This window comes from Colletotrichum gloeosporioides (assembly GCF_011800055.1).
Source record: "Colletotrichum gloeosporioides strain Lc1 chromosome Unknown consensus_53, whole genome shotgun sequence".
NCBI classification, from domain to species: Eukaryota; Fungi; Ascomycota; class Sordariomycetes; order Glomerellales; family Glomerellaceae; genus Colletotrichum; species Colletotrichum gloeosporioides.
This window is the reverse complement of record NW_025544698.1, coordinates 376,243-395,744: the sequence shown is the minus strand read 5'-3', so window position 1 is coordinate 395,744 and position 19,502 is coordinate 376,243. Positions and strand designations below refer to the sequence as shown.

Sequence of the window (19,502 nt, the reverse complement as noted above, 5' to 3'; positions counted from 1 at the left end):
ATGACTGATATCGCTCTTAAGGAGGCTTTGCTGAATAGCTGGCAGCCCTGTCATGGGCATCGCGTCGAGATGTCACCCTAGTTTCTCGCCTGACACTCGACTCTCATCCAGCTCGTCTTGTTACCGGAGAAATGCCATTATGTAGTCAGTCATCCGGGAAGAACTGCAGACGTAGGACGCAGTGTTACTCTGATCATGTTCTTTTCCAAACACAGTCTACTTAGCCATCTAGCGCATCGACGAGATCGACATGGGTCAATTTTCGTCTAAAGATGCAGTTGGGGAATTTATCATGCCTATAATCCCTCCATTTCCGGTTTCAGTGAGGAAAAACCAAAGTACGACTTTCAGATCTTTTCCGTGGCGACAAGGTCTGTCAGGCGAGGGAGGAGTAGAATATCATGCGGATCCAGGCTGGTGTCTGCCTCTGTGGCGTACAAGAAATGGATTTCCTGAGACCACGCCGAGCTTCGGATCAAATAGGAGAAGATAGATATCAGATGAACTCCTAAGACAAGCTATGTCCCCAGAATCTCCGATCGTCGCTTGGTCGCCAGGGGTATTGGGCGGGCGGACTTGTGCTTCTCTGAACGGCCAACTTGGGGTAGGGGTCCTAATGACTTTATGGCTGTGCCTCACTCGGTGTATTGTAATTGCGACACCCCTTGCCTGCTGCAGACTTGGAATGAGAGTGTTGAGCTATTGACCTGGTGAGAATTCCAGTTATACTATGGGTCAGTCCATGGCGAGTCAATGGTTATTGGTTGCTGCACCTACTCGTATCGTATGATTCGGGTCAACGGCATTCAGTCTCAGTAGTCTGACGCGGGAGTTGATTTCTCCGACATTGGCTAGGGACACAGTTTCCGGCCGATTCTCCTGAGGCTCTTGTGCCGTCTATTCTTCGTGAGGGAGTGAGGACCGTACGGTGGCCATTTACCTCTGACCTAGATTGCCGCGAACCGTCCATGGCGTCAATGTGCGCACAGTGAGCATGCCGCTTCGTCACTCTTGACTGGTACCCCAAGGAAATGGAACATGAGAGGGTGCCGATGGGTGTCAACGCGTTGGGCAGCTTCAAAGTCACGTCCGATGACGGCCCGAGGCCGTCTCGCCCATCGTCGCATTTCAGTGTCTGACTTCCAATCTCCTTCACAGCAGCATAAGGGTCAGGAGCTTGCACCGTCGCCCATTGGTCCTCTAGCATTTGACATGTGAGTGTCAGCGGGTCCATCCGCCAAAGACAGTGACGTCCTGTGGCCCCAGATAGGGCCGGAGTAGTTTCTACAGGGCGAGGTGACGTATGCTTTTTTGCCAGATGCGCTTGTGGCCAGGTTTAATTCGCAGTCATCCGGCTATACAGCACTCGTAGGGATGCGGCAACCGTAATCTCTCCGTCACTTGCAGTTCCGATCGGTGGGCTGAGCAAGATATAGCACTTTAGCCCGATTGTCCAAACGCCCGAGAACAAGCAATGGATGGGCCTTGATCTCATATTTTCAAAACCTCCGAAGGAGATACGACGCCGGTATAGCTCTACAGAAAATGAAAGGGGCACGCTGGCGGCCGAGATTAAAGTCTGGACGCGATAAACCAAAGAAGGATTTGACATCAGACTACGGCGTAAAGTCGACACAGAGCATAATGAAGTTACTGATTTCCGCCTAATCAGCAACATGGGCATGCCTACTGACTCCTGAAATGCTCTCTGATCGTTTGTTCCAGCTTCCTGAGGTGCCAGATAACTCAATAGTGTATGAACTACCAACTCAAGCAGACGCATGTGGAAGTCACAGCCACATCCACGACAACACAGGCGACGACGAAGATACTTCCAGTGTGCAACCCACTACAATGCCGCCTGCGTGTAGTTCCTGATCTGCTGGAAGACCCTAGAGAAGTGAACCACAGCAAACGAATGCATTCTATTGATAGCCTTCCGGAAGAACCTTCTAATGAGCCCATGCAGGGTATGTATGAGTCAACAACAGACGAAGGCTTCCCAAAAGTAAGCACGTTAGAACCAAAGGCCAAGCAAAACATATCCAATGACAATCCTACCGCAACGTCCGAGGGGTCCAACCCAACCCAAATCAAGCAGCGCATTGTCTCGACGAGCTGACAGGCATGGGTGCTATCAGCTCGGCGTGTCAAGAAGATGAAGATCGCGACCGCGAAGGCGAAAACCCGTTCAGATATCGGTTGGTAGTAGATGCTGTCCAATATGAGACCGCCACAGACGTCAAATCTCCAAGCCCAAGTCAATAACAGGTCAGGCCTAGCAGATTGAAAGAACCAAAGAATCAGCCTCATCTCAATAACCGCGCTGCAACATGACCTACAAGGAGAGTCTGAGGACATCAGGCTTATGAGGCGGCACGCCCGTCCAAAAAAGACCCTGCCCAGCAAAGGACTGGAAACACTATGGATTGCGTTGCTGTGAGCCCAGTTAAAACTGCCGGGATCGCAGCGTTCACTGACATTCAAGGTCAAATGGGCTCATTCCACGAGTCGAGCTGAAGCACACAAACATTGCCCCAAAGATGCAACAAATTCTCGGCACGAAAACAAGGTGGTGGTTCAACAGACTTTGGGTTAGCCACACCCCTTGGTTCCCGCCTTTTGTGCCGATCTTGCCAAACCCGATAAGCTCTAATTCGACAACGGCAGTGTGTTTACTCCGGTCAAAATGCAGAGCCGCGGGGCAGACAATTGATGTGTAAGTCCTGCTGCGCTGCGAATAGACTACTTGAGGTCCTCAATGAAATCAAACCCACGCACGCTCTGAGGAGGTTATCTGGTCACACGTCTAATTACATAAGTACGGACTCCGCGTCAACTCATGTCACATCACCTGCAGCAGTCTCTTCATCGTGACTGAATATATATCTAGCCGGGCCTGAAGGCAGTGGTATGAGCGGGTGCCAAGGGAACCACACTAAACGACGCTTTGTGGAATACGTGGAGTCCTCCGCGTGAACCAAGGATTGCATTGGTTATCGCCGGCGGCTTGGTATTTCAAGCAGTTACAAGTGTTGCGGTGAGATCGGTGCAATAACTACAGAACGGCCCAGAGCCGCCAGTAGTGGTTGGAACGGTCCGACTTCAGTGGAAATGCTCGTTCGGATCGTGCGGGCGCTACAAGGAACTAGAAACCTACTTCACCCAACCCCAAGCTCGCACCAGCGGGGGTTTACCGACAACTCCAAACAGCCCTGGCGGTCATGGAAGTTTCAATAACCCGATGGGTATGCCGAACTCCTCTCAAACTTCGTGGTTGTGCTACAATCCGTTCTTATCAGGCTCGCTCACAGTCTTTAACAATAAGCATCAGCAAGTAATAAGCAGTATTCCAACATACACACCGTCGTTAGAACCAACCTCGCGAACCACTATAGCTCCTGACGTGCGCGAACAAATAGCGTCTTACGCCCAAAGTCGCACATTCAAGTTGGACATATCCTCACACAATATCAAATCGGAAAAAGGTCTGGCCACAGCGCTGCAGCAGCATTAATTCCATATTAACTGCAGCTGGTGGCGCAAGCTCAAGCTCAGCAGCCTGACGAACATTGAGTTTGTTGAGTTTGAATGCTATCACAATCGCTTTGCTGACGCCTGAAAGGGTCCTGACTTGTCGCCCCGCGGTGGATCCGACTATTTCTTCCAGCCGGGTAACTGATGCTGCTGGTCGTGAGCCCGTACTTGCTGCGCCTCTTCCAGCACCCTAAGGACTACGATAATGGGTTGATCATATAGCTGAGGGCGCTGAAGAAACTAAGGCGACTGAATGGCGGAGTTAGGGGGGGGGGGACGAGTCTCGTAGAAAGCTTTCTCGCGGCGCAGGGTTAGATACTGTTGAACGCCATATTTGGATCCATTAGTCTGATGTTCGCTGTCGGTTGGGCGTGTGATCGGCAAGATGTCCAAGGAGCTTTGGGTATTACGCACTTGATATCGCCGTTGGCTGCATTGGGTGTTGGATGGACGCGGGTCTGTACAAAGTAGCTATCAGGATGAATATATACTTCATAAACTTGGGCGCCTCACTGTCATGGGTTGACAAAGGTCTTCACACAAGGCGCCAAAAATCCAAATTGAATACTAAAGGGGTAGACGACCGTTCTGGTCCTCAGACTTATCGTAATGACCAGCCTTTGAGATATATCTAACTGGTGGATAATCTAAATCGACAGATCAGCACAAGCAAATGTCAGGCGGGTCGTGCCCGACTAATCCAAATCGATTGCCTCAATAGCAATATACAAACCCGGCCAAGCAAGAATAGACCACAAGCCATGATGAAGACGTGGGTGACAGTCATGATGGACACGAAGACTCTCATCAAGAAATACCCTGGGACAGCTGCTAATGAGCGACCGCGAAGAAGATGAAACAAAAGAAAAAATCGAACGCGGCACCCAGCAAAGACAGGAAATCACGCATGCTCGGGATGATCTCAGAGAAGACGAAGGCGGTGATTTGGATCATCGCCAAAACGGCAGCCCTCGCGCCCTATCTGATGGTGTTGCTGTTGGCGTGGGCGACTTTCCGATGATGCGGTGGTAGATGAACTTGGCGCTCACGTTGGCGTAGATGCCGCCAATAATCAGGGTGGGGACGACGACGAAGCCGAAGGAGCTCTTATTGTAGGGCGTGTCACTCAAACTGGGGGATGCCGGAGCGGTTGAGTGCTGGCCGAGGTAGCGGAAGCCGATGGCGTGCGGGATGATGAAAAGGAGGTTAGAGATGGCGCTGAGGATAGCGAGGGCCTTGGGGAACTTCTAGGGCTGCTCCATCTCAGCGATGAAGCTCGGGAACAGAATTTGCGGCACCAAAAGGAACGAGGAACATGATGTTCAGGGCCGTGTTCGTAGTGACAACGAAAGTGGTGCCGGTGGGTGGAAATGCGTACGTCTCGACGGAGCTACCTTCCGGGTAGTTGCCATTTATCCGTGGTACATGTAGGCAGCATCCTCCATCCCGGCGAAGATCATGGAGAGCAGAATGGCCAGAGACATGAAGAACGCTGAGAACATGGACATGAACGAGACGTGCTTCAAGGCCTTGGGAAGTGACAAGGCAATGTCCATGATCATGGCGATGGCGGAGAAGGCAACAGTGTAAATGGAACAATCAGACAGAGTGTTCAGAATCTTCACGCTGGCGAAGATATGAAAGCCAATCAGGAGGATTTTGAGGCATGAACGTTTGTATCCGATGCGACTCTTGCCGAACGCATAATAACCAAAGTGGCGTAAGTCCTTGATCTTTGGGCATTTCATGATGAGTTTGTACATGATCCAGGAGACAAATGTAAGCCATGATGTTCATTATCAAGATTCAATTGAAACTCGCGATCGACACTCACATCGAGGTGATCTAGAACAGAACGCAGAACGACCATCGTGATAATGCCTGGCACCCACCCAAGAACCGAGAGGGACCATGATTGCGCCATGATGGCAAGACAGACTTGATCACCAGCGAGAAGCCAAGCAGCTCTCTGCCAGTTCATGGTCCTCCACTTGGTCTCGTGGCCATGGACTTCCTGCACCAAAGCCCGATGAAGCTGGCGCCATCGCACTCGGGCGCGTCGTCCTCAAAGTCGGGAAACGGTCTTAGAGACAACAACCTTTCCTTCGACGGAGTCTATCGTGAAGGGGGTTAGAACTTGAGTTGGATTGGGATGGATTCGTCTTTTCTCAAGCGTCAGCTTACACTTGCTGAACAAGAACACTAGGTTTCAGGCAAGTGCAACTGTGATGAGTGCGGTGGCCGCTCATGTGGTATCTTGTGTATATTCGAAGCTCGTTCTGCCCTAGATAGAACCACGCTACTTAGTCGGACGGAATGGCGGGCTTGTATATAATTTCCAGTAGGGTGTGGTTCTGGGACAGCGTGGCCGCAGGCTGAGGTTCTCCATGCTTGTAAACAAGAAAAACTTGGAATGACCTACGTGGGCTTTGCTCTTTTCAGTCAAGCATGATTCGCAGGGGGTATGATGAAAACGGGTCACTAATTGAGCTCCGGGGGGATGGAAAAGTTTTGCGGATTTGACGCTGGAAATTACAGACATACGGGCGAGACAACCAGAAGCCTATGTATAGTCGTCACGGCCATCGCGAAGGCGAAAGCCGCCTGACAGGCTCGACCAGATCCGAGTTTGCCTCAGCGAACAACCTTCAGGGTGAGCTGGACTGGAGCTTCTGCTTCTAATGGTTGATCGACGCGCGACACATAGTATCTAGCGAGATGTAGGAGGTCTATAGCTAAAGCTAGCAGCCGCCTCGGTGCAACACCACGTGTCTTGGCTGATTGATGGGGCGGGGCGTGCTATCCTGTCTGTCCGGCCTTGTGTAGAATCGCGGCGTGTCGGATCATGGGTGCAGAAGCGAGAAGCAGGAAGGGGCAGTAGATTCATGCAAGTCATTTGGCGATACGCTGCCTTGGCTGTCTGCTATCAGACAAATCGACTGAAGGAGATACAAACGCGCTCCGGCATAAGATCTTAATCAGACTCCCAATAGGACAGTTGAGCTATTTGAGGTCGTTGTTGCTGGAGAGGCAAACATTTGGCGTAGGGTTCTCCTTCTTGTACGTATATCCGCTAGGAAAATTGTGAATTCGATCGACCGAGCCAGGACTCAGAGGATGCAGCGCGAGTCTGGTTGCGTGGTCTCACGAATCTCAAGTCCCCTTCGCGTCCACCACTTCCTCTATTGACGCCAAGTTTAATGACCCGAGCAAGGTTCAAGTGATTGCATTTGTCTTTCATAAGTGTCATACAAGCAGCGATCTGAGTTGTGGAGCGACTGAAGGCGACGAGACTTCCATCGATTCTCAGCGCATGGGTCACAGCTCCGAGGTAGTCCTGTGAAGTCGGAAGTTCGAGGAAGACATGAGAGGCAAATGGCTTGCTATCACGCGAGGCCATTTAACTAACCATCAACTCAATGGTTGACATCGCCGATGTGGAAGTTGATGCTGTCCATACAAACTGTATGTCGGAACCTGCGCACGACCTCTTCTGCGTTGGTCGAGAACTTCGAAGAGACATCCGTAGTATGTATTACAGCAGGCCTCTGGCGTTCCCATTTCTTGGATTCTTCCTTAGTGCGTTGCATGCGCATGTTCGCGGCGTGCACTGCACTCATAGTGAGATTGGCGTCTGCCCCATAAGTCGGCGTGACCAGTCTTCTGCTCAGGCAAGCGTGTTCTTCCAGCGCCACCTCGCGCAAGCCGTACTCGGTTCCGTCTCGTCCTGACCCAATCATCCTTCTAGCACAAGAGCACCGCAGTATTTCTAAGATGTAGTTTTTATCCATAAGTCTCCTGGTCAGCCACTGAACGCCATGTGAAAGTGGGTCGGGCCGGAAGTGACACCGAAGCTGCATCTCCCCAAGTTTTGCCGTCCAGACTGATTTCCCACCCTGATTGTTCTTTCATCGCCCCCAGAAAAGCTCACAAGCTGCTCTATATGCTACTGAGAGGAAGAGATGGCGTCTGGGAACTCTGTGCCGCGTTCCCCCCAGTACGTGCTGAGTTCTGGACAAACGTGGGGTCAACAACGCCCCGACACCACGACCCGCCGCATCGCAAGCTGCACCAACTCACCGCACCAAAAATGCAACGTTCACATGCTCAAATGCCAAAGGTTAAGCAGCTCCTACCATTGGAAAGAGTGAACGAGTCATAGCGTCCTGGCACGACTTTGCGCGGGCTGCCGTCCGTCGTGACGACGAGATCCAGCTTGAGTTCCACGTTTGTGACTCAGCATGTCGACTCAACATGACACTAGCGTGATTCTTAAAGGAGTTTCACATCGCCTTATAGGTCGCAGGTAATCAAATGAGACGTCTCGCATGTCTCAGTTGAGGCCTCTTCGACTGATCTATCTCATTCCATCCTTAAATGTTTCGTGGTAATTTCCACTGGCTGTTAAGTTTGCCAGAACAGAGTGGCTTGGGGGCCAGCAGCGTCTACATGCCGCCGCCGCCCGAGAGCTCCAAAGATGAATTGTATAAGATACAGGCCGTCTACTTACCGAATGAGTTTCCGAAGGACGACGTTCAGCTTCTGGTGCGTCTGCTACATGATCATACCAAAGATCATCACCATGCGATACCCGCGCGATTCGTCCGAGGTTATTCAGTGGGAGTTACCGGAATTGCCCTCTTCTCTGCGAGATCTGGTGCCCCCTATTGAGTCTGTCTTTGGTTTCAGTGATCATACTGAAGAGTGACCAGGGTCGCTAGATGCTTCTGTAGACGGTATTCCTCTGCGCGCAATCCACAATCATCTGGTATAAACCCCGCTGTCCAGCGACCGGGTTAACTGCGTTTCCATATTATACGCATTTCGAGAACGCGGACGTGGGATTCAGGGAACCTGATGACGTTGATTACACCTGTGTCGCTGAATTCGGGATTGGGATTTTAGCCGATCCCGCCATTTCAGTGTCATCAACAGTGGGAAACTTTGTAATTTCGGGATTTGAGGCGATCCGCCTTACCTAGAGAATGGGAGTCACCGTGGGGGAGGTTTCGAAGAACTTGAAGCCTCAAGCGAGTCCAATGAATGTCGATGAAGCAGTAGACAGCTAGGCCTACGTTGTAACTGGTGTGAGTGCCGATGAGGTCTATCAAGAGCTTGATGCAATCCACGCCCATTAAGGTGTCCCGGCGCCGAACCACGCTTTCTTAAAACAGTGTGACCATCTTAGGTCCTCCCCATTGGTTGAAATTTCTCTCGCACACGGATTGAGTTTGCAACGGTCGCCTGTTCCGCCCGTCTTCGGTGAATTATGACATGCGAAACAAAAGTATAATGATATGCACATCAAAATCATCACACAGACAAAGTCTGAAGATGCATCTCGAATGCCTCCGAGAATTCTTCTATCCAGCACAGGCACTGAGATTCCTTTAGAGGCAAAGACTGGTCACAGCCACTTCAGCAGAATCGTCGAAGAGATTCTCGCATGCTGGATCAAATGTAATCTTGTCGTCCAGAGCATCCTTCGACATGCGAAGCATGTGGGCGCCTCAAAACGTCAGGTACTGATAATCAGATCCGCCTGAACCGTCAATGACCTGGTCCTGTCCACTCCTGGCCATAGAAACAAGCCTACCAGGTTGTAAGGCTGCGACGAATGAAATAATCTCATGGATCAAGGACCCTGTTGGCTTCCAGGTACGTTCGACAGGAAGCGGACAGTCGAAGCTTACCGTCGTTGGTATGGCAGGTCGCTTGCCAGGAACGCCACAGACACTGAGAAGTTCTAGGATCTGCTTGAGAAAGAATTGATGTTCGTCGTCACATTCCCGAGGATATGTCTGACGCTGATTTTCACGTCATCTGATGAACGCATCAATAAGAATTTGAACCCTTGGGGATGCTTTGCGTGTGGCCGCCAGTCAATTGAGTTGAGCCCACCGTGGCAGGCTAACAGACGTTCTCATAGGTGAATGAGCCCGGCCTTTTCGACGCCAAATTCTTCAAAATGTCGCCTCGAGAAGCTCAACAGACTGATACTATGCAGCATCGAGCTCTGGCCACGGCATGCGAGGCTCTCGAGAGGGTTGCGTACGTGGCAGATCGTAAGTCTTCGTCGGATGGGAGCTGAGCCGAGACCCTTTACATACAGGCGATCGATGACTATCGTAAGGTAAACAGTAATTAAGGGGTGCGTTTTCCCCTCCCTTGCCGAGTTTGGAGTTCTTGCGGGACGCGTTAGTTTGACGAGCAGAAGTTTTCGTGTTGCGACGAGAGACTGAACGGACGTGAAAGAATAGGTAACAAGCCCTGGGAAGCGCTGCGTTACCAATGGGATTCGTTTGACTCGCAACGATTAGCGAATACGCGGGTGCAAACCAAAGCTATCCTGTTTACAGATCTCGACCTACTTTCAACAGCGGCTGTTGAGCATTGTGGGCCTGGACGTATGAATTATATCTTGGAACTATTCGGCCTGAGCTTCAGTATTGACACAGCATGCTCCTCGTCTAATGCAACTTTGCAAGTAATTCTTGCCTTGTCTCCATGAAGTTGGCGTTATGGCCAGAGCCTCTGGGCTGTTATGACTTGAATAATTTGAGACGTCCATAGCAATGAATTGCAATTACGTGGAAATTATTTCAAACAGGGTGCGTGCTCGTCTTAATGGAATCAAAATACTGATGTTGTTTCCGTGAGAGACCTGAATATCCTGGACAACTAGGACGCATTTGCAGGCCTTTCTATCGGCCGTTCTTTAACAAAACTCCGAATGCGTACAAGATACGACATGGTGAGGCTGACGGCTACTAACATGCCGGTTGAATTAGAAGCATCTTTGTGAAACGAATCGAGGATGTGGAAGTTGATAATGATAACATCCTTGGAGTGGCCGTCGATGCTGGTACAAACCAATCGGCCGATGCTGTGTCCATCACTCCCCATAATGCCGGCACAAAGGCCGAGTTCGCGACGCAGATAATGCGCCCAGCGGGTGTCGATCCCCTAGATGTGGAATTCATCGAGATTCATGAGAGCGGCACACAGATATAGAGAGAATTCAATACATGGCCGACGTATTTGTCCCAGTTGCAAAACGTCGAAATACACTACTCCACATAGGCGCAGTGAAAGCTAATGCTGGCTATAGTAAGGCTGCTGCAAGAATCAAAGCGCTCCTGAAAGTGCTCATGACGTCTGGAAAAGGAGGCTATCCCAATTCATGTGGGTATCAAACACGAGATTAGCCCGCGAAACTAGTCCGAAATTCCTGTAGGATCCCGACAAGCGGCAATTGCATATACCATTTGGCAGGCAGTCGCGGGAGCGGAAACCAGATCGAAAGCGGATGGCGATCGTGAATGACTTCTCAGCGGCTGGCGACGATTCATTCATTGTAGTCGAACAAGGCCCACCTCGTGCGGCTCTGACCACGGACCCTCGTGCTTCACATACTATCACGGTCTTAACCAAGAGCAAGGCCTCACTCAAGAGCAATGTCCAGAGATTACTGAAGTATGTGAAGAAGACTCCTGACGTCGCTGGTTCATCCCTCGGCTATACAACTGTAGTTTGACGACATCATTATAATTACCACGACGCAGTGGCTGGCTCCGAGATATCCCTGATCGAGTAGCAATCGAATTCACCTCTGGCCGCTACAGACTTGCTAGGTACTGCGAATTACTGGGCGTGCGGCCGGATGTAGTAGTGGACCACAGCTTGGGTGAGAATGATACCTTGCATGTTGCTGGTGGACCTTCAGCCGCCGACACCAATGTCTTGATCGGCAAAAGAGCGACGATGCTCGAAGAAAAGTGCAAAATTAGCAGTCACAAAATGCTGGCTTTCCGCGCGTCCATTAAGGATGTCCGAGCGCAAGCGAGTTCTGAAGTGGCATGTCTCAACAGTAGCATAGAAGGACACTGTGTTGGGTGACACAAGCGCTGATATGACCAAACTGGGACCTATCTTGGGCGACGCCGGCTGCAAATGCTTTCACTTGGACGTTGTTTTGGCCCACTTTGATACAGCTGCTGAGGGAGGGGCTTTGTTCCAGCCACCCGCCGTCCCGGTCATGCCACGTACGCTGGGCGACGTGGTTTTCGACAAAAAAGACAATGACCGCAAAGCATGCAACAAGAGCGACGGATGAGAGTGTCAACTTTCAGGCCGCTGTCGATATGGCATTCAGGACCGGGACCATTGACGAGAATATGGCCTACATCAAAATTGGACCGCACCCTGTCATGCACTTCCTTTGTCATGTCCATTCTCCTGGGATTCATCACGAGTGTGCCTTCGATGCGGCGTGAAAAAGGTGAAAGCTGGCAGACGTTGAGTCGCAACATGGCGGCTTTGCACTGCGCAGGTGTCGGAATCGACTTCAATGACGTCCACCAGCCTTTCGAACAATCGGCGAAACTTCGAGATCTGCCGCTGTATGCATAGGTGGTCTGACAAGAAGCATGACCAAAAGAGACGAAGGATAAGGCGTGAATGTCAATGCGGACAACATTGCTGCCAAGCTAGTTAAGTTGCTCGTCCCGCTTAAGATTGTCTATCTATCCGAGAAGAGTGGACTGTACGTCAAGGAGATGGAGAGGCTGATCAAAGCCATCAACCTGGATGAAGAGTATGACGAATACATGAAGACGCCATAGATAATCCATATCACGCGCAGCAAGTGACAGGACATCAAGCCGTTGTCGGACGACCTCCCGTGCAGCTTCAGGTTGGCAATTATCCACGCTGGACGTATCATTCACCCGCTCTGGAGTCGGTACGCTCATCCAACGAGGCAAAAAGCTTTTGCAAGCGTCGTCTCTGCCTGCAGACGCTCGTGCGGAATCGAGAGGCGAGAGGGCCTCATCTCAGCCACTGTGTTCGATCGCTACCTCAAGATCCCGGACTCCCGGCCATACGGGGCGTAATACGATGAGAACCTGGAAGCCCTCGCCATAGTCCTGTTCCCAAACGACAGGAAGACATCCTTAGGTTATCTAGCCACTTTGAGTCGCTCCGCGTGGCTTTTAATTATGCGAACAACAGAATTTGAAGTGCGACCTCCTGAAGCTCTCGCGGATGGCGAGGGAAGAAGATGACAACCTCACCTGGTTCTGTGAGAAGGCCGACCGCTCTATTACCCGCAAAGGCGAGGTGTCGTTCCGGTACAGCATTGAAAGCCCGGAGGAGTTCCGCTAGTTCATGCCTGAATTTGTCCAACACGGCCGATAGATGTTCGGCGAGACCAATTTGAAGTTGCAGTTGCACCAAAAAGCGACTGCTGGAGGGCAATCCGATCCTGGCCAGTAAGAGACAGCCTCAATTGCAACAGACCAGCTCATTGACCACGATCACCTTCCCCAGGAAGCGTGCGCATCTGAGAGTTTTCGAGCAGACATGCGCCCATGAGAAGGAGTATCCGCCGAGGTGGCTTTGATTGGTGTACGTGGCTGTAACGGCCAGGCCTTGATCAACCTGCTGAGCTGCCATTTCCAACATAGGCCTATGCCATGCGTCTTCGCATGAACTGCTTACCTAGCAAGAAGCTAGCTAGATATAAGAAGGAGATCATCTATGAGAGCCTTGATCGTGACGAAACCTGCAAAATAGCTGAGGGAAGGGACATCGACTGCTGGGTTATGGCGCTGCCAAACGGAGCTTTCAACCCTACACCGACGCCTGTCGATGAGTGATGAGTCTACCAATGAAGAGGACGTCATTATCGACGTCTCAACCGACGATGGCTTCAATCCCGAGAACACATGGCCCGCCCGAACTCGTCCAACGCAGCAACATCACCAGCCCCACCGGCACCAACGATCCCGGCTGCCATGCGACCGCCGTCCAGCTCGTAATCGCGTCTTTGGTGTCACATCTAGGCCCACAGCCCGTACATCCGACGGTGTTAGGCGTATTGGGCTACTCAGACTCGGGAAACAAGTTATCGCCAAAGAACGACGTCGCCAACTCGACGGACAATTCCCTATTCGCTCACAGACCCCATCCATGAGCGCGAAATCTCAGCCTAGCTCCGTACTAATGTCGCCTTCGTCCCCCACGTCGCCGTCTGGTTCGCCGGCATTCGCCACACCATAACTCTGCCCCTAACCTCCGCCATATCCTCGCGCGACGTTCACCAGCCCTACTACGACCGCTACAACAATGAGAGGCTCGTCAAGGTCTTCGGCGGAAGCCCCTTTGTCAAGAAGATTGCCGGTAAACACAGTGTCGAGACTGGCAGGTTCTCAGTCCACTTGAGCGGCAAGCGCGCTGTCGTCAACGTCCAGTCACCACCCACAACCTGCCGAAGAGCGCCGCCGCCCAGTGATTCCAGAACATGAACCTCGCGTTCGGGTGTGTTGAGCACGAGGGAATTCCATTGAAGTAAGCTTCCGGTTGAGATAAACCTATTAGATGCAAGGAGAGCGCAAAGATAAATAGACGAAGAGCTTGAGGGGAGCTTCGTCCCGCGCGGGGAAAACGCAGAAACTGATGTTGGGATTGGTCTCTCCATCCTGAAGGGCGTGCATGGTGTATTGAAATAGTTAGCGCTCTTGGGAGCGGAGAGATGCCTGTGGTATCATATCATCCCAGCCCTTCCTCGCCCGCTTGTTGGAGCGCAAAACCTCCTGTCCACAAGTCGCAATGGTTTCTATGTCTTCATTTTTTCATGAGACGAGAAAAGATTCCAGCTGCTCGGAGGGTTTTGGATGGGTTCTTGAGTCATTTCACCTTTGAAAGTGCGGAAAGGATCGATCCGAGAGGATCAATAATGTGTTTGGGTCTTTTAACACAAAAAGTGGCGAGAGTATGTCTCCTGGTCCTGACTCTTGCATGGCACCTAAACCCTTACCAACGACGAAAGAACATGATCCAATCGCTCTTGCTGCTTGTCCACGTGAAGATAATATCCCAGCACAGCAATGGGGACAAGGAAGACGATTCTGTGGGATCATGTATGCGACATTGTGCACGATCCAATCTCGCGCGCATCTTCCCCAGCCTTGCGGCTCCCCAAAGTTTCAATGGCTCCGCCGCGGTCTTGGTGGCGCGGGACCTGGGTGCTGGTGACTGTCTGCTTCCGATTGTGGTTGATCTTGGCGCCATCGCGTCCGAAAACATGGCGCGCCCGGGCATCTTCACAAGGGCCCTCGGCCTCGTGTGTCACGCCTCGGTTCCAAGATCCCCCCCCGCTGCGATGCCACTCCATATTTGCCACGCCGGAGCGTCTCGCCACAACGAATGACCACATCTGGGTTGAATGCTTGGAGACGTCATATTCAGCTTCTTGATCTACATGGTATTCCACCTTGGCGACTTTGCGCGCTCCAATTAATCGAATGCCTCTGCTAGACGTCTCCCAAAAGTATCTCTCAGGCTAGCAATACAAAGACCGAATGCGCCCGATACATTGCTGCTGTTAGGCTATTCAGACCTTCAGCATAGGATTTTGACCCACACTATATGTATATCGTTCCATATATCACCATGCTGTCTTCAGGCATTGCCCGTCTTGTGCCCCCTGAACTTCCTGACTGCGTATTGGAGAATGAATAGCTGCACTCTTGCGAAGATGAAGTGGGTTCGCGCCTGCTCCCGAGCCTCTTCTACGCACTGCCCGCTTCCTCGACATTGGTTCCAATTATCTTCAAGGTTCTGGCCAGCGTTCTTGATAATCTCAATGTTCCTATATCGGCTCTGGTCCGGCGCCGGCAACGCAGCTAAGTCGCCTGCGGGAACCAGGTCTGCGAGGGAGGCAAAGAGATCGTCCATTTTATTCTTTACGGTATTCCATTGCCGACTGGTCTCGAGAAGTGTGGTGGCCTCAGTTGCAGCACTCAGTGCTGATTTGAGAGACGTCAGGTGGACCATGTGGACAGAGTCGATCAAACTAGCCAAGGCCGACTTTTGGATGGCGTCATCTTCAGACGCAGCCATTCGACGCAAGTCTGTGGTAAATGTAGGAGACGTGGCATACTCAGAGCTGCTGGCGCAGAGAAGCTGGTGAAAGCTGCGCTTCCGCCGGTAGTAGTTCTTGAATTGCCGGAGTTTGTCGGCGGGAGTCGCCGTAAGAGGGCATCTGATGGCAGAAATCTCCTCAGAATGCAGCGTGCCAGCCCATGTGGCCAGTAAGGCATTCATGAGACATTTCCTTTCCAGCATCCCATCGATGGCATCCGGAACGGCTTGCCCGGTGGCAAGGCACTCAGCAAACCGTATGGCGTAGACCCCATAATCCCACCCGTTTTGTTGCTCGGCACACTGTGGGAACTGTAGTCAGCAATCCGACATGAAAGTTTGAGGCTCCAACTAAGGTATGACATACCGCAGGCATTTCTAGGTTTACGGCCATGGCCGGGTTGCCATACGCCCATCTCACAAAGTCGGTTACTGTCGCACAGCAGCTGGCAAACTTCCCTTCAGGGTCGGGCATCGAGTTGTACTCTTGAAGAAGCCCACCAGCGCCTGTCCACATATAAAGCAGCCAGTGAAGCTCATGATTGACAAAAATCAAGACCCGGTTTCGGGACATTGTGTTTTGAATTTTCGCTCTGAACCTGGGTGTGCGGGTTTTGCTGGCGATCGTGAGACTGTCAACAATGCCTACCTCCTCTGACTCCAGGCGATGTGCCATCGCGTTGATGATAAAGTCGTTTAGAAAATGCCCAGGTTTCAGACGACCCATGCTGCTTAGGATCTCGTTGACCGTAACAATCATTGTTGGAGGCCTCTCGGTGAAGGGCGTGGGCTTGGGACCTTGAAGCACTGTGCACTGTAGTCGTTTTGGCGGCGGTGTGGGGATGTCTTTGCTGTTAGATGCCTCCAGGAATTCTGTCATGCTGAGGGATCTTTTTCTCTCAGGAAAACCACCCCGGGTGACGAGTACATTTCTTGCCATCTCGTAGTGTGATGGAGACTCCTCTTTGATTGTTGGTAGCTTGGGCGGTCCTTGGGGTGACAGTATTTCGGTTTGGTCTGTCCTGTTCGAATGCAGTGGTATCAGGCGGCTATCGGAGACATTAGTGGACTCCTCCGAGGCATTTGCGATATGCCCAATGTCGTCGTCTTCGCTTAAGTCCTGATTTGCAAAGTAGAAGTTTCCATCGTCGTGGCTTGGTGACGCATCATCGTGTCCTGATGCAACTTCAGAATCGTACCCGTGAACCGTCGAGCCTACCAGAGCATTGCGCAGCGGAGAAAAGGGTCGTACTTCGTAGCCAGTATCAGCATTAGAAGACACGTAGCCCATGTCTGATTGTACGTCTTCGTGGTCGGTGCGACTCGCGTCTTCGGCTTCGGCATCTTGCTGGTACTCTCCACGCGCCCGTTCTGGGGATTCCGAGGTGCGTTGGTGCGGTCTCGTAGCATTCTCAGAAACTTCAACACCTTCCCCCTGAGTATCGTCACCCCTATCAGCCTTGTGTGGGGCCGCCATTGGTCGTGGTCGAATAGTCGAGGACTCTCGTACGTGTCTGCGAGTCTGCGCGTGATTGGGCAGCTCTGAGTCGTTCAACGAATCTGGAGTATCAGGAGCAGGTTAATGGCTGAGAAGGAGCATGCGGAGATGGAGATGCGTACAGGCCTGTATGACTTGTTTAAAAAGGAATTCTGGTGTTCGTCCGTGGGCTCTCTTCTCGTTCTGTAGCCGATCAACAAATCGAGCGAAGATGTCGTTTAACGTGAGTCTTGGAATCGCACGACAGAGGCTGCGCAGAGCGTCACAGCAGGTGCGAGAACCGACAATAGTGATGCCGAACAAAAAGGCAATCACGCCAAGTGAGGTGCTCAGATGGGCCAGGGTGGACTTCCAGCGTCTGAGAATGTCGTCTGATAGGGATGCGTTGCCGTCAATGTAACAATCGTCGGTGGCCCAGACCAAGACCTTGGGGTGGACGTGGGTCAAAGCCCAGTTTTGAAAGCCAAAAGTGGGTGTTTTGGTCTTGTTGGTCTTTTGGGCGTTAATGACTTGGTCGCGTTTAGCGAGAAAGTCGACTTCAAGCCGGCGCCACAGGGAGGCGATAGTGCCGTTTGCAGCAGGGTTGATTAGACCGTTCAAGGCCTCGAGTGTGTCAAGCAACGGCATATTACCAAGGTAGATCAACGAGAGAACATGATAAGGAAGACGGCGGGGTTACCAAAGAGACACCGGCGATGCGCGAGGTGCTGCGAGGATAAGGGTCGTGGCGGTTGGAAGGATGCGAGATGGAAGTTTCGGTTGCCCTGCCTCTGAATCGACCCAGATTTTGGGCGATTCCACGTCATCACGAATCACCCCACCTGCCTTGCCTTGGGTAGTGTCATCTACAGGAAAGAACAAGACCTGGAGGTGCCTCCTCTTGCTTCCAGAGTGAGTGCTGGAAATGTCTGTCACCTGAGGTGGCTTCCATTGGCTGGAGCCACAAAAGTGGACCGAACCCTCCCCACACCGTGAATCCAGCCAATCAGTGGAAAGCCAGAGGCTAGAACAGGAAGCAGCAGAGCGCTGCCCGACTGCGGACCCATCCGAGCACCGCCTTTTCCGAACGCAATCCGCATGGCTTTCAATATTCAGTCGCTTGTCAAGGCATCATCCATTTCCATGGCGAGCATCATGGCCGCGTGCAGGCACAGAACCACCCGGAAAGATTGCAGCGTGGCCTTTTCAATGCTGAATATGCCGAGAGCTACTGCGGTTGCCGTTAGACGGCAGGCACTTCAGGTGCACGTGCGAGCTGCATACTTTGCGTGGGTTACATGAATCTGGAACCGAGACGTGCGAGCCATGCTTGTAGATGACCGCAAGGGCCGATATCGCAGCTCGCCTTTGGCTGAGTACTGTGTCTCTGGGGCAATCCTTGATGGGAGACTTTGAACTTGATAGACCTTGGGCTGGGTCGCTGGTGTTCTGGTGTGCATGGGGCGAGGATGCTGCGGGAGAGGGACGAGTTGAGAAACTAGCACATGCCTGAGCCTGGCAAGTTGTTGCTCACATCGCTCCAGGAGCCGTTTTCTTATTGCCTCTGTAAGTACGCAAACGTGCCTGGTTGTGTGCGCTATCTACCTCTGCAACGTGAGTCCGCTGGGAGTTTCCCGACATATCAAGACGGACGGCCTGCAGCAAAATACATCTGCATTGTTTATCCCCCCTTGGCCATAATCCTCTGGCCTTCTACGACACTACCTATTAGGAACCTTCTCGGCGGGCCAGCAAAAATATATGCACCTCCATCAGTCCAGCGCCTTGGAAGGATGCGCTTCCTTCTCCCCGTATATGCCTATACAGCTGCTGCTTCAGAGATGCCCGCTGAAAGCCTCGAGAAAGCTTGAAAGGCCATGAAGGTACTGCCGGTAAAAGTCATCTGTCTCAGTATAACAAGAAAATACAGAAGTTCATCACGGAAACACGCTGTACACAGATATGCTGAGGGAGGCCTATCCGAATAGTCTGCAGCGCATCAACATGCTTTATTATTCCGATGTAGGTGCTCGGATGTCGAGAGAGGCCAAACGCATGCATAAGAACCGGATTTGATATGGCTGGAAGCTCTTTTGGAGAAATCCAACCGACTTGTGAGGGTAATGCTTCGGATGGACCATTCCGAGTCAGAGTCAGTCTTTTTCCACTGCAAACGTGCGCCATACTCGTATTACCCGCAAGGTGCTGCCCATCTTGAAAAGTATGCCCACTTTGCTGGTGCTGGGCAGTTTGAAGCTCCTCTATTCAGACGACTAACGGTCGTTCTATTTCAACAACAGATAGCGCGTCTTTCGAGGCGTTTTTTAGTCGATATCTGCTAACAACCAGCCTTGTGGTCGTTATCTTGAAGTTGTTGACATACCCATGCGGATAGGACAAGGAACACTCCGGAACTGTAAGAGCTGAATAGCAATGAATCGGACCCTTACGTGGAACCACTGCGCTACCCCAGAGCACGTTGACTTGGACAGCTCTTTGGGTGCCAGCAGGTTGGGGTTGACCACTTCTGGACACTGGTCAAACTTGGAGGTGAGAAGAGAAT

The 19,502-nt window shown here is 51.8% G+C and overlaps 10 protein-coding genes and 1 pseudogene across 11 annotated transcripts; 7 read left to right on the top strand and 4 right to left on the bottom strand.

Moving 5' to 3' along the window:
• Positions 1–2,368: 2,368 nt before the first annotated feature.
• Positions 2,369–3,517, top strand: GCG54_00011669 (uncharacterized protein; the record flags this gene model as incomplete). The annotated part of the gene is made up of 4 exons (XM_045411568.1): positions 2,369–2,439; positions 2,489–2,669; positions 2,930–3,040; positions 3,065–3,517. 4 exons carry the CDS (start codon positions 2,369–2,371, stop codon positions 3,515–3,517), a joined length of 816 nt encoding a protein of 271 aa, XP_045262989.1.
• Positions 3,518–4,368: 851 nt separating this feature from the next.
• On the bottom strand, positions 4,369–5,461 carry GCG54_00011668 (uncharacterized protein; the record flags this gene model as incomplete). The annotated part of the gene is made up of 5 exons (XM_045411567.1): positions 4,369–4,515; positions 4,587–4,784; positions 4,822–4,927; positions 4,963–5,270; positions 5,372–5,461. 5 exons carry the CDS (start codon positions 5,459–5,461, stop codon positions 4,369–4,371), a joined length of 849 nt encoding a protein of 282 aa, XP_045262988.1.
• Positions 5,462–6,953: 1,492 nt separating this feature from the next.
• Positions 6,954–7,277, bottom strand: GCG54_00011667 (uncharacterized protein; the record flags this gene model as incomplete). Its single annotated transcript, XM_045411566.1, has 1 exon — positions 6,954–7,277. The coding sequence occupies one exon, from the start codon at positions 7,275–7,277 to the stop codon at positions 6,954–6,956; it is 324 nt and encodes a 107-aa protein (XP_045262987.1).
• A 709-nt stretch (positions 7,278–7,986) lies between these two features.
• Positions 7,987–8,519, top strand: GCG54_00011666 (uncharacterized protein; the record flags this gene model as incomplete). The annotated part of the gene is made up of 3 exons (XM_045411565.1): positions 7,987–8,082; positions 8,111–8,212; positions 8,271–8,519. 3 exons carry the CDS (start codon positions 7,987–7,989, stop codon positions 8,517–8,519), a joined length of 447 nt encoding a protein of 148 aa, XP_045262986.1.
• A 315-nt stretch (positions 8,520–8,834) lies between these two features.
• On the top strand, positions 8,835–9,309 carry GCG54_00011665 (uncharacterized protein; the record flags this gene model as incomplete). Its single annotated transcript, XM_045411564.1, is given in 2 exon segments — positions 8,835–9,054; positions 9,074–9,309. The coding sequence occupies 2 exon segments, from the start codon at positions 8,835–8,837 to the stop codon at positions 9,307–9,309; spliced, it is 456 nt and encodes a 151-aa protein (XP_045262985.1).
• Positions 9,310–9,505: 196 nt separating this feature from the next.
• GCG54_00011664 (Atrochrysone carboxylic acid synthase) lies at positions 9,506–10,551 on the top strand (the record flags this gene model as incomplete). The annotated part of the gene is made up of 2 exons (XM_045411563.1): positions 9,506–9,588; positions 10,329–10,551. 2 exons carry the CDS (start codon positions 9,506–9,508, stop codon positions 10,549–10,551), a joined length of 306 nt encoding a protein of 101 aa, XP_045262984.1.
• Positions 10,552–10,565: 14 nt separating this feature from the next.
• On the top strand, positions 10,566–11,436 carry GCG54_00011663 (annotated as a pseudogene). The gene is made up of 3 exons: positions 10,566–10,726; positions 10,775–11,013; positions 11,103–11,436. Coding segments are annotated over exons 1-3 (734 nt in total).
• A 327-nt stretch (positions 11,437–11,763) lies between these two features.
• GCG54_00011662 (Atrochrysone carboxylic acid synthase) lies at positions 11,764–12,702 on the top strand (the record flags this gene model as incomplete). The annotated part of the gene is given in 6 exon segments (XM_045411562.1): positions 11,764–11,939; positions 11,950–11,993; positions 12,031–12,133; positions 12,227–12,427; positions 12,463–12,523; positions 12,550–12,702. The coding sequence occupies 6 exon segments, from the start codon at positions 11,764–11,766 to the stop codon at positions 12,700–12,702; spliced, it is 738 nt and encodes a 245-aa protein (XP_045262983.1).
• A 541-nt stretch (positions 12,703–13,243) lies between these two features.
• On the top strand, positions 13,244–13,718 carry GCG54_00011661 (Protein arg-6; the record flags this gene model as incomplete). The annotated part of the gene is made up of 2 exons (XM_045411561.1): positions 13,244–13,354; positions 13,533–13,718. Coding segments are annotated over 2 exons (297 nt in total), but the record flags the coding sequence as incomplete, so codon positions are not given.
• A 1,282-nt stretch (positions 13,719–15,000) lies between these two features.
• Positions 15,001–16,833, bottom strand: GCG54_00011660 (uncharacterized protein; the record flags this gene model as incomplete). Its single annotated transcript, XM_045411560.1, has 2 exons — positions 15,830–16,833; positions 15,001–15,765 (listed from the first exon to the last, which is right to left on the bottom strand). The coding sequence occupies exons 1-2, from the start codon at positions 16,751–16,753 to the stop codon at positions 15,001–15,003; spliced, it is 1,689 nt and encodes a 562-aa protein (XP_045262981.1). The 5' UTR covers positions 16,754–16,833.
• Positions 16,834–17,041: 208 nt separating this feature from the next.
• Positions 17,042–17,587, bottom strand: GCG54_00011659 (uncharacterized protein; the record flags this gene model as incomplete). Its single annotated transcript, XM_045411559.1, has 1 exon — positions 17,042–17,587. One exon carries the CDS (start codon positions 17,585–17,587, stop codon positions 17,042–17,044), a length of 546 nt encoding a protein of 181 aa, XP_045262980.1.
• Between the last annotated feature and the right edge of the window lie 1,915 nt (positions 17,588–19,502).